The sequence below is a fragment of the Mytilus galloprovincialis genome, chromosome 3 (assembly GCF_965363235.1).
Source record: "Mytilus galloprovincialis chromosome 3, xbMytGall1.hap1.1, whole genome shotgun sequence".
NCBI classification, from domain to species: Eukaryota; Metazoa; Mollusca; class Bivalvia; order Mytilida; family Mytilidae; genus Mytilus; species Mytilus galloprovincialis.
The window spans coordinates 35,591,408-35,605,316 of NC_134840.1; the positions used below are offsets into that span (position 1 = coordinate 35,591,408).

The window sequence follows — 13,909 nt, forward strand, 5'->3', positions numbered from 1 at the left end:
TAACAATGTAAAACAATTCAAACGAGAAAACCAACAGCCTTATTTATGTACAAAAAATGAAGAAAAACAAATATGTAACACATAAACAAACAGCAACCACTGAATTCAGGCTCCTGATTTGGGACAGGCACATACATAGAGAATGTGGTGGGGTTATACATGTCAGTAAACTCTTTCAAACCCCCAAAATGTTTTGTCTATGATTTTTAGAACCTCATTTTAAAGGTCACTTTTCTTGAGTGGTCACTTTTGATTGCTCTCATGAGTGAAGGCTTAATACAGGTTTGACTGTATATATTGTTTGACTTTAGTAGTGATTCCAGATTTGGAAATCTCTAAACACAATGGTATGAAGGTTTTAGTTTTTTGGCTCACCTGGTCTCAAAAGACTAGATTTAAAGGGAGATAAATCTAATGATAAATTTTGTTGTTGGTTTCCTTTTTATACAACCGCAAAAATTTTAATTTTTCGTCGTATATTGCTATCACGTTGGCGTCGTTGTCGTCGTCGTCGTCCGAATATTTTTAGTTTTCGCACTCTTACTTTAGCAAAAGTGAATAGAAATCTATGAAATTTTGACACAAGGTTTATGACCACAAAAGGAAGGTTTGGATTGATTTTGGGAGTTTTGGTCCCAACATTTTAGGAATTGGGGGCCAAAAAGGGCCCAAATAAGCATTTTCTTGGTTTTCGCACTATAACTTCAGTTTAAGGGAATAGGAATCTATGAAATTTTGACACAAGGTTTATGACCACAAAAGTAAGGTTGGGATTGATTTTGGGAGTTTTGGTTCCAACAGTTTAGGAATTAGGGGCCAAAAAAGGGCCCAAATAAGCATTATTCTTGGTTTTCGCACAATAACTTTAGTACAATGTATTAGTAAATACAAAAAAATAGTGAAATTTAAACACAAGGTTTATGACCACAAAAGGAAGGTTGGGATTGATTTTGGGAGTTGAGGTCCCAACAGTTTAGGAATTAGGGGCCAAAAAGGGGCCCAAATAAGCATTATTCTTGGTTTTCGCACCATAACTTAAGTATAAGTAAATAGAAATCTATGAAATTTAAACACAAGGTTTATGACCATAAAAGGAAGGTTGAGTTTGATTTTGGGAGTTTTGGTCCCAACAGTTTAGGAATAAGGGGCCCAAAGGGTCCAAAATTGAACTTTGTTTGATTTCATCAAAAATTGAATAATTGGGGTTCTTTGATATGCTAAATCTAACTGTGTATGTAGATTCTTAATTTTTGGTCCCGTTTTCAAATTGGTCTACATTAAGGTCCAAAGGGTCCAAAATTAAACTTAGTTTGATTTTAACAAAAATTGAATCCTTGGGGTTCTTTAATATGTTGAATCTAAAAATGTACTTAGATTTTTGTCGAGCCTGCAACTTTTGTTGCAGAAAGCTCGACATAGGGATAGTGATCCGGCGGCGGCGGCGGTGTTAGCTCACTTCTTAAAAGCTTTATATTTTAAAAGGTGGAAGACCTGGATGCTTCATACTTTGTATATAGATGCTTCATGTTACGAAGTTTCCGTCAGTCACATGTCCAATGTCCTTGACCTCATTTTCATGGTTCAGTGACTACTTGAAAAAAAAGTTGAAATTTTTTGTAATGTTGAATTCTCTCTTATTATAAGTAATAGGATAACTATATTTGATATGTGTGTACCTTGCAAGGTCCTCATGTCTGTCAGACAGTTTTCACTTGACCTCGACCTCATTTCATGGATCAGTGAACAAGGTTAAGTTTTGGTGGTCAAGTCCATATCTCAGATACTATAAGCAATAGGGCTAGAATATTCGGTGTATGGAAGGACTGTAAGGTGTACATGTTCAACTGGCAGGTGTGTCATCTGACCTTGACCTCATTTTCATGGTTCAGTGGTTATAGTTAAATTTTTGTGTTTTGGTCTGTTTTTCTCATACTAAATGCAATAGGTCTACTATATTTGTTGTATGGAATGATTGTAATGTGTACATGTCTAGCGGGCAGATGTCATGTGACTTTGACCTCATTTTCATGGTTCAGTAGTCAAAGTTGAGTTTTTGAGTTTTGGTCTTTTTATCTTATACTATATGCCATAGGTCAACTATATTTGGTGTATGGAAATATTTTATGATCTTTTTGTCAGTAGCGCAGTTTTATTTGACAGTGACCTCATTTTCACGGTTCATTGCACAGTGTTAAGTTTTTGTGTTTTGGTCTATTTTTCTTAAACTATAAGTAATGGGTCAACTATATATGTTGTAAAGAAGTATTGTTAGCTGGACATGTATGCTTGGCATGGTTCATCTGACCTTGACCTCATTTTCAAGGTTCATTGGTCTTTGTTTAGTTATCTTGCCTAATGTTAAGATTATGTGACAGTTGTAATAAAGCTTAGCTTTATACTAAGGACTATCAACATAATATCAATGATTAGTATAGAAGGCGAGACATTTCAGCGTGTGCATTCTTGTTGATTATTGGCCCAGTTTTCAAGTTGGTCCAAATCGGGGTCCAAAATTAAACTTTGTTTGATTTCATCAAAAATTGAATAATTGGGGTTCTTTGATATGCCAAATCTAACTGTGTATGTAGATTCTTAATTTTTGGTCCCGTTTTCAAATTGGTCTACATTAAAGTCCAAAGGGTCCAAAATTAAACTAAATTTGATTTTAACAAAAATTGAATTCTTGGGCTTTTTTGATATGCTGAATCTAAACATGTACTTAGATTTTTGTTTATGGGCCCAGTTTTTAAGTTGGTTCAAATCAGGATCCAAAATTATTATATTAAGTATTGTGCAATAGCAAGAAATTTTCAATTGCACAGTATTCAGCAATAGCAAGAAATCTTCAATTGCACAGTATTGTGCAATAGCAAGAAATTTTCATTTGCTCAGTATTGCGCAATAGCAAGAAATCTTCAATTGCACAGTATTGTGCAATAGCAAAAATTTTCAATTGCACAGTATTGCGCAATAGCCAGAAATATCTAATTGCACAATATTGTGCAATAGCAAGAAATTTTCAATTGATTGGAGTTATCTTTCTTTGTCCAGAATAGTAGTTGAGTCAACTTAAATCATTGTTTTATACAATATACAATGTATATTCACTTTTACTACCAACTGATAAATTAAAACAATCTTTACCATTTAGTGATAACAAGCACCTTTTGATATTTTATGATGTATTTAAATGAGTAGTTATTGTTGCAAACTCCATTAGAAATTTGAATTGAGATCAGTTTTGGAAAAAGGGAAAGGGGGATGTGAAAAAAAATGGGGGGGGGGGGTAAATTTTTCTCATTTCAGATTTCATAAATAAAAAGAAAATTTCTTCTAACATTTTTTTGAGAGGATTAATATTCAACAGCATAGTGAATTGCTCAAAGGCAAAAAAAAATTTTTAAGTTCATTAGACCACATTCATTCTGTGTCAGAAACCTATGCTGTGTCAACTATTTAATCACAATCCAAATTTAGAGCTGTATCCAGCTTGAATGTTGTGTCCATACTTGCCCCATCCGTTCAGGGTTCAACCTCTGCGGTCGTATAAAGCTGCGCCCTGCGGAGCATCTGGTTACTTATTAAACAAGTAAACTAAAACAGGGACACACACTTTCCTTTTTCCAAAAGATTTGTTTTTATACAAAATAATATTAAGTATTCAAGTGGAAATAAGACTCATTAATTTTTAGAAAATGCATTCTGAATATTTCTTTTTTATGTTCATTCAGTCTAAGATGACAGATGAAGAAAAACTGAAATTATATGAGGAAATAGTTCGATGTAGAAGAGCTTTATCAGATAGTCGCCTACTACAGAAACCAACTGGTCATGGAAACGCTGGCTTCCTTAGACAGTCTATTAGAAGGTTTGTACATTTTTTATAAAATCTTATACCAGTTTTGTTTGCCTAATGAAAAAAGTGAGTGAATCTATACCCTGTTGAAATATTAAAGTAGATGGTAAAAATCTGAATAACTTTTATTTGTAAAGCGTTGCTATGCAGGCAAGATTATTATATAAACTATAAAATTCAGTTTAGATTAAGTTAAAAATTCAGGTATGTTACCTTAAATAACATTTTTGGTACTGAAATTTGATAACACTCAAATTATCTCTAGGTGGAACGAATACTGCTTCCTTAACCACAAAACAAGAAGAGGGTATTTACTATTAGTTTAAACAAAAGTAACTTGACTTTGACTACCACATATCACACTTGTCAAGATAAAATGTTCAATTAGCTAGTGATAGAAAATGAAGTGAAGTTTAAAGCAGTAATTATGAAACTTTTAATAAAAAATTGAACAGGTTTTTGAGTTAGGAATTATATTTAGTTAGTCATTTGTATTGAATGACATATATTATGTTTAGCAAGGGAAACTATTTGGCATATTAGTGACTTATCTCAGTAAGAAATAGAAGGTAGTTGTTTTTTAATGTATTTGATTTTTATGCAGACTTTTAGTATTCAGGTATAACAGTTCATTGTTTTGAATATTGTACATCTCCAATCTCCAATACTTCTTACCTGAACTTGGGTTAAGAAAAGTATTACCATAGTGAATCCCATCCACATCTACTCATTATAGGAAGGGTTAAACATTGTCATCCTCTTCCTCTCTTTATGATAGTTACAAACCAAGCATTCTGTACTTAAATGGCTTACCAATCAAATAAAACTTTTCGTCTGCGGTATAAGCATCTTATTTACAATTATTTCATACCTTTTGTTATGTGATTAATGTTCCCTTATAAAACTGTTCTTTACCTTATGTACAGTAATATTTCTTTTCCTATTTGATAAGCATGCCAATATACCCACCATGTCTAACTAGTTGTGATAGGTATTCCCCTGCCATCACTACTCCTTATCCGATGTGGTAGAAATTTACAGTCATGGCTACTCCTTACCTAAGAGGGTAATAGTTCTCCTCAAAAACACATAATTATATGAGGTTGTAAGTATTTATATGTAGAACTACTCCTTACCTAAGAGGGCAATAGTTCTCCTATGAAACACATAATTATATGAGGTTGTAAGTATTTATATGTAGAACTAATCCTTACACGTTGGTAAATTGATAATTGGAAGGGGTTGAGTTTAGATAAAAACAATTTTCTGGCCTTGAAAATTGCAAGAAAATAGTGAAATTCTTCAAACCTTATGTTCTTCTGTTTATAAACAAATCAGCAAATATAAAAATGGACAATTTAAAGAACAATGATTCACTTTTGAAGTCAGTTTGAGACTATCAACAATTTAAAATTGGCATAGTTCACCTTAAAAGGGTAAATTTAATCATTTACAAAATCAGATAGAGGGGAGGCATTACCCAAAAAGATTTTTCACCTACACTAATGATTTTGTTGAAGACATTTTATGGCAATATTTAAAAAGATAGATATAAGGAAGACTTTGACCCATTATCTAAATATTAATGCCTAAATTTCAATATGACATATGACTTTATTTAGTCAGTTTTTTGCAGCTTTGCATGAAAAGCCTTTAAGTCATGAAGCAGATGCATAAGCCACAATTTATGTTTTTGATTGACTATTGTCTTGTTACTTTATTTGGAACAGAATGTTGTTTGATATATTTTGATTTTCAAATTAGAAAAGCTTTTAAAAAAAGTGGCCTAAATATCCTATCTTCTGCTGTGATGGACTACTGATTACTTTCGGTTAATCTTAAACAGTTACAGAGACAATTGAACCTATTTTTATAGCTCAACACAGTTAAATGTTGTGAAATGTTGTAACCCTTATATTTTACAGTATTGTTAAAGATAAGTAAGTGTAGTAAAACCAAGGCATGACCTGTAGCAAAGGGCCCTACACCATACTAACATGTTTGTTATACAGGAAGTCCCTACTAACCTGTCTGTATGATTCATACAATCATGTATATTGAATGTATAGAAAATGAAGACACAAAGATGTTTACAAATTTTAATTTAGCTGTATATTATTGCATATATTTGAAGACGAGAGTTTGACTCCTATAGATCTTTAAAAATGATTAATAGTTTAGAAATTACCAACTGCATAGTCACAATTGTAATTCTGTTGTTTTAAATGCATGTAAAACCCACAGAATACTTCTTCATTTTAATATTAACTTATGATCTTTATAAAAACTACAATGGTATACTGAAAACGACATATTTGATTTTAATCCTTCTTTTGTATTCAATCAGTTTGATAACTTAATCCCTCTGAAGACACATCTGTTTTACTATAGAGACCTAATAGGCCAATTATTGGAGCTATTTTCCCAAACATAATTGTCCAAGTTTGTATAATCAATAGAAAAATATTGAATTTTGGATAAATAATAATTTAAAAAGATTTATAGGAGCCAAATGGACTGATTTTGTGCATGAATTATATTGAGATTAATGAATGACCCGTTCACTCATTTAGAAGTTTCCAAATAGTAATATTTTGGAAAAATGCATTTTTTTGCGAATTTTAACAGAATCAAAAGAGGTCTTGCAGCTTAGTTGTATTACTCATTGAGCCCCTCCACATCACATTAATACTGTGAATGTCTTACAGCTTAGTTATACTAGTCTAATGATTGAGTCCCTCCCCATCACATTTATACTGTGATACCAATCACTATTGATTAACATGCATGATATTACTTTATTTGGAACAGGTTGAATTGTATGGCTGGTATATTTAGGTATGAGTGGTGTGTGTCATTGTTTTTATACTAACACTTCAACAGAGCTTACATATAAAAGTTTGTTAAATCTGCTTATATATAACCATGAAACAGAGAAAAATCAATTGTAAACCTAAACATATATTTGCTTTTTATCAAATCTAAAGCTAGCATTGGATTTATAAATTAACTGATACATGACGATTGCTTGTAGTAAAAGGAATTATTTCTCTGTGGAGGTAGTTATTTGGTGTGATTTTACTTTATGTTTTCCCATAACTATGAATTGAAGTGGTTGAATCTAAATTTGATGTGATGTAGGACACATTAATAGGTTGAACAAAATGCCTTTATAGATGAACACTTAAAAGACTGAGAGGCTCTTAGTTTTTGTATAAATCACCCCTTTTTAAACAAAAACACAAAAAATAATTTGAACATAAATGAAAAAAAGAATTATATATCTCAATAAAAAGAAATACTTACTGAAATGTTTTCTAAATATCAAGCAAAATCATTTTTGTTTGAACAATTATAGGAAGTATTCAAATGTCTTACACCAAACCTAAGCCCCCTCCTTTCCACCAAGTTTAGATGTTGATATATGTATTCTTCTATTGTCTATGGTTTCCCTAAGTTAGTAAAGACACATGTTGCCCTCAATATGGTCCCTTCAAATAGTTTTGTTTGGTTTTCAGGGAGTCTTGTCTAAATTTTAAATCACTTTAAACACATATCTTTTTTAGGTAGTTTCAGCCTCAGTTATCTTCTTAAGTCGATATCATTTAGTCTCTTTCTAGTTTTTCTACCATTATGTCAATACTTGTGAATGTGATGTGTGATAAAATTACAAAAATAGACAGCAAATATACAATGTCAACTAAAAGAGACCAATATGGCCAAAGCAGATCAACGGTCACTATAGGTACAATAAATAAAATACATTTCCCGATAGAAAATGTATTTGACAAACATTAAGTACACATTGAAGCAATAGTTCTTTAAACAACCAGGTAGAAGTGTAATTTTGTATCTTGGTACTCGCTGAAATTATATGAGGTGCACTTTTTTTGTGGAATGCTACCGGTATTTGTACTTGTATGCGAAAGATTAGCATTTGGAAAGTACTTGTTTGTGTTTAAATAATAAGTGTGCATTTATCTTTTTTTTCAGACTTACCAAATCTAAGATGGAGAGAATGAGAAAATCAACGATTGGAGGAGGGAGTGGGAACTTTGATGATAGTTACTGGTCTTACAGTAAATCTTGTATTAAACATCCACTGACTGTTTCTCTGACTGATCCACAGATGGAAGAGAAAGCTATCAGAATGTTCCATTGTATACTAATGTATTGTGGGGTAGAGGAGGCAGGTAGGTCATGCAATTAAAATTTTTGAATAATGCTCCAATCAATTATGATATACTGTAAACTGAATAATTTTCTCGCAATTTATTTTTGCTAATTTCATCAGTGGAAAAAATTGAATAGCCCACACAAAATTAACACTTGAATCTTTCCTTATCTTGTTACATCAGGTAAATTTGAAAATCGTAAAAAATGTCACATCAACCGGATTAGAAAGAGCAAAACAAAATTGAGTTAGTTTACAGTATTATGAACTGAAAAAAAATCTACTGATTAAATTATATTCGTATCTGTAAGGATATATTAGGGAGAGAAAGAGATGACAAATAATTTTTCTATAGAGGAATATATTAGAATGCTCCATATTGAAGCCAAGTAAGTTGTCTATATACAGAGGAATCTATCAAAGTGATCTATAATGAAGCCAAGTAAGGTATCTATGGAGAAATTTATAAAAATGTTCAATAATTTGATGATATATTAAGAAATGAAAGAGAGAAGCCAAGAAAGATATCCCTAGAAAAATCTACTATGATTTTATGTTCTGTAATTATACAGTACTTGAAATATTCAGCAAAAAATAAAGTAAAAAAATATTTTAACTGATAAAATTGGAAATGGAAATGGGGAATGTGTCAAAGAGACAACAACCCAACCATAGAGCAGATAACGACCAATGACCACCAATGGGTCTAAAATGCAGCTGATATTTATTTGCCTTGTGACAAGTTAGGGATCTCACTTTAGTAATATTTACTATGTAAATGTTTTGTCCTTTGGTAGTTTTATGTTAGATCTTTGATTATTGTTGTTAAAGTTATTGACACATTATTTAGGTAAAGGTGATGAGAAGCCAGACTTGATGAGTTTAGTACAGAGTTTGATGAATACATGTCTGGACAATGATCAGCTGTGTAATGAATTCTATCTACAACTAGCCAAACAGACCACAGATCATCCTGGTAAGCATCTCAGATAAGGAGTGATTTATGTTTATTTGTTTGTAGGGTGAGAGGGGTCTGTGTTTCAGAAGGCACTTTTTGATAAACCTAGCCACAAAGAAAAAGGTTTTATATTTAGTTTCAAGTGCTTCTTAAAGTTGTTGGTAAAAACAAACTCAAACTCCAATCAAATTATAATTAAAGTGCCTTGTGATCCAACCACACACACACACACTCACACACAACATATAACACATGCACAAATACAAAAAGTCAACATCATCCTAAATCTTCTTAAATGAATGTGAATATTAAGTACCATTTGATATAAGAACATTTCTTTTTGTGAAGTTAAAAAGAAGTGTTATAAGTGAATGAATTTACCACCAGTTTGATAATCAAAGGCTTTCAAAGAAACAGAAACTGCCAATGATATACCTTTTTCCGAAACATAAATAACTTATGCAGGCAAACATGTACATTGGAATCTATATGGAGTCATGTTTTTTGCGATATACTTCAGGACTATGCTGATGCACATTTTCACTATCAATAAACTATATTTATTTGTTTGCTTCAAAAGTAAAATCTGAAAATTTTCTATGATTTAATTGTTCAGATCCTAACAGTCAAGTAAACAAGAGGAACTGGCAGTTAATGGCAGTAACCACAAGTTGTACCTTCCCATCCAATACACGTGTACAGAAGTATATACAGTGTCATCTAAGGAAATGTTCATTAGATGCTGCTAGTGAGGAAGGACGATATGCCAGGTTTTGTCACAAGGTAAAATACACAGTGATTTTTGTTTTTGTTTGGTATTTTGGGGAAGCGCTTGAGTAATTGGTGTTATCATATAATGCACTCTATGAATATTGCATTTATGATTTTTTTCCTATATTTATACTCTCTGTTTAGAATGGGAAAGGAATCTCTCTGATTTGGAAGATTTTTATACGACCGCAAAAATTTTAATTTTTCATCGTATATTGCTATCACGTTGGCATCGTCGTCGTCCGAATACTTTTAGTTTTCGCACTCTAACTTTAGTTAAAGTGAATAGAAATCGATGAAATTTTGACACAAGGTTTATGACCACAAAAGCAAGGTTGGGATTGATTTTGGGAGTTTTGGTCCCAACATTTTAGGAATTAGGGGCCAAAAAGGGCCCAAATAAGCATTTTCTTGGTTTTTGCACTATAACTTTAGTTTAAGTAAATAGAAATCTATGAAATTTTGACACAAGGTTTATGACCACAAAAGGAAGGTTGGGATTGATTTTGGGAGTTTTGGTTCCAACAGTTTAGGAATTAGGGGCCAAATAAGCATTATTCTTGGTTTTCGCACAATAACTTTAGTATAAGTAAATAGAAATCAGTGAAATTTAATTACAAGGTTTATGACCACTAAAGGAAGGTTGGGAGTTGAGGTCCCAACAGTTTAGGAATTAGGGGCCGAAAAGGGGCCCAAATAAGCATTATTCTTGGTTTTCGCACCATAACTTAAGTATAAGTAAATAGAAATCTATGAAATTTAAACACAAGGTTTATGACCATAAAAGGAAGGTTGGGTTTGATTTTGGGAGTTTTGGTCCCAACTGTTGAGGAATAAGGGGCCCAAAGGGTCCAAAATTGAACTTTGTTTGATTTCATCAAAAATTGAATAATTGGGGTTCTTTGATATGCTAAATCTAACTGTATTTAGATTCTTAATTTTTGGTCCCGTTTTCAAATTGGTCTACATTAAGGTCCAAAGGGTCCAAAATTAAACTTAGTTTGATTTTAACAAAAATCAAATCCTTGGGGTTCTTTAATATGTTGAATCTAAAAATGTACTTAGATTTTTGATTATTGGCCCAGTTTTCAAGTTGGTCCAAATCGGGGTCCAAAATTAAACTTTGTTTGATTTCATCAAAAATTGAATAATTGGGGTTCTTTGATATGCCAAATCTAACTGCGTATGTAGATTCTTAATTTTTGGTCCCGTTTTCAAATTGGTCTACATTAAAGTCCAAAGGGTCTAAAATTAAACTAAATTTGATTTTAACAAAAATTGAATTCTTGGGCTTTTTTGATATGCTGAATCTAAACATGTACTTAGATTTTTATACGACCGCAAAAATTTTAATTTTTTGGTCGTATATTGCTATCACGTTGGCGTCGTCGTCCTGCGTCGTCGTCCGAAATACTTTTAGTTTCCGCACTCTAACTTTAGTAAAAGTGAATAGAAATCAATGAAATTTTAACACAAGGTTTATGACCACAAAAGGAAGGTTGGGATTGATTTTGGGAGTTTTGGTCCCAACATTTTAGGAATTAGGGGCCAAAAAGGGCCCAAATAAGCATTTTCTTGGTTTTCGCACTATAACTTTAGTTTAAGTGAATAGAAATCTATGAAATTTTGACACAAGGTTTATGACCACAAAAGGAAGGTTGGGATTGATTTTGGGAGTTTTGGTTCCAACAGTTTAGGAATTAAGGGCCAAAAAAGGGCCCAAATAAGCATTATTCTTGGTTTTCGCACAATAACTTTAGTATAAGTGAATAGAAATCTATGAAATTTTAACACAAGGTTTATGACCACAAAAGGAAGGTTGGGATTGATTTTTGGAGTTGAGGTCACAACAGTTTATGAATTAGGGGCCAAAAAGGGGCCCAAATAAGCATTATTTTTGGTTTTTGCACCATAACTTTAGTATAAGTAAATAGAAATCTATGAAATTTTAACACAACGTTTATGACCATAAAAGGAAGGTTGGGTTTGATTTTGGGAGTTTTGGTCCTAACAGTTCAGGAATAAGGGGCCCAAAGGGTCCAAAATTGAACTTTGTGTGATTTCATCAAAAATTGAATAATTGGGGTTCTTTGATATGCCGAATTTAACTATGTATGTAGATTCTTAATTTTTGGTCCCGTTTTCAAATTGGTCTACATTAAGGTATAAAGGGTCCAAAATTAAACTTAGTTTGATTTTAACAAAAATTGAATCCTTTGGGTTCTTTGATATGCTGAATTTAAAAATGTACTTAGATTTTTAATTATTGGCCTAGTTTTCAAGTTGGTCCAAATGGGGGTCCAAGATTAAACTTTGTTTGATTTCATCAAAAATTGAATAAATGGGTTCTTTGATATGCCAAATTTAACTGTGTATGTAGATTCTTAATTTTTGGTCCAGTTTTCAAATTGGTCTACATTAAGGTCCAAAGGGTCCAAAATTAAACTAAGTTTGATTTTAACAAAAATTAAATTCTTGGGCTTATTTGATATGCTTTATCTAAATATGTACTTTGATTTTTGATTATGGGCCCAGTTTTCAAGTTGGTCCAAATCAGGATTACATATCAAGTATTGTGCAATAGCAAGAAATTTTCAATTGCACAGTAATTGCACAATAGCAAGAAATATCTAATTGCACAATATTGTGCAATAACAATTAATTTTCAATTGGAGTTATCTTTCTTTGTATAGAATAGTAGTTGATAATATATGTTGGAAATTTGCCAGACATGAATATGATGTCATTTTCTATTTTTATTTGCCAATAACTTTATGTAAATAACTTCATTGGAAATTTGCCAATATAAAATGTTGCTGATGAAGCTTTTTTTCCTTATCTTATCTAAAATGTTTTTAGATAATGTATGTTGGACATTTGCCAGACATGACTATGATGTCATTTTCTATTTTTATTTGCCAATAACTTTATGTAAATAACTTCATTGGAAATTTGCCAATATAAAATGTTGCTGATGAAGTTTTTTTTATTGTTTTATACAATAAACAATGTATATTCACTGTTACTACCAACCAATCTTTACCATTCAGTGATAACAAGCACTTTATTTTACATTTTGATATTTTATGATGTATTTAAAAGAGTAGTTATTGTTGCAAACTCCATTAGAAATTTGAATTGATATCAGTTTTGGAAAAAGGGACACGGGGATGTGAAAAAAAGGGGGGGGGGGGTTAAATTTTTCTCATTTCAGATTTCATAAATAAAAAGAAAATTTCTTCAAACATTTTTTTGAGAGGATTAATATTCAACAGCATAGTGAATTGCTCAAAGGCAAAAAAAAACTTTTAAGTTCATTAGACCACATTCATTCTGTGTCAGAAACCTATGCTGTGTCAACTATTTAATTTTAGATTTAAAAAGTTTGAAGAAGAAATCTTTAATTGATTTGTAAAATCTTGACATTTGTTTTGTGTAAAAAAAAACCATGTAATGTCAAAAGTTTGATCACAATCCAAATTCAGAGCTGTATCACGCTTGAATGTTTTGTCTATACTTGCCCCAACTGTTCAGGGTTCGACCTCTGCGGTCGTATAAAGCTGCGCCCTGTGGAGCACCTGGTTGTTTATGGGCCCAGTTTTCAAGTTGGTTCAAATCAGGATCCAAAATTATTATATTAAGTATTGTGCAATAGCAAGAAATTTTCAATTGCACAGTATTCAGCAATAGCAAGAAATCTTCAATTGCACAGTATTGTGCAATAGCAAGAAATTTTCAATTGCTCAGTATTGCGCAATAGCAAGAAATCTTCAATTGCACAGTATTGTGCAATAGCAAATATTTTCAATTGCACAGTATTGCGCAATAGCCAGAAATATCTAATTGCACAATATTGTGCAATAGCAAGAAATTTTCAATTCATTGGAGTTATCTTTCTTTGTCCAGAATAGTAGTTGAGTCAACTTAAATCATTGTTTTATACAATATACAATGTATATTCACTTTTACTACCAACTGATAAATTAAAACAATCTTTACCATTCAGTGATAACAAGCACCTTTTGTTACATTTTAATATTTTATGATGGTTTTAAATGAGTAGTTATTGTTGCAAACTCCATTAGAAATTTGAATTGAGATCAGTTTTGGAAAAAGGGAAAGGGTGATGTGAAAAAAAAAAGGGGGGGGG

General features: G+C 31.8%; 1 protein-coding gene across 7 annotated transcripts in view; it reads left to right on the plus strand.

Annotated features, from left to right (window-relative positions):
- LOC143067803 (myosin-VIIa-like) overlaps window positions 1-13,909 on the plus strand; it is a 141,513-nt gene that overhangs the window by 105,346 nt on the left and 22,258 nt on the right. For 3 of the 7 annotated variants that reach the window (XM_076241344.1, XM_076241346.1, XM_076241349.1), the window contains 5 exons: window positions 3,732-3,868; window positions 6,668-6,694; window positions 7,850-8,049; window positions 8,881-9,006; window positions 9,605-9,771. In XM_076241344.1, the coding sequence (XP_076097459.1) occupies window positions 3,732-3,868; window positions 6,668-6,694; window positions 7,850-8,049; window positions 8,881-9,006; window positions 9,605-9,771 (657 nt within the window). Of the gene's footprint in view, window positions 1-3,731; window positions 3,869-5,781; window positions 5,797-6,667; window positions 6,695-7,849; window positions 8,050-8,880; window positions 9,007-9,604; window positions 9,772-13,909 lie in introns of all 7 variants that reach the window. The other 4 variants (XM_076241348.1, XM_076241350.1, XM_076241351.1 and 1 more) reach the window with 2 other exon arrangements.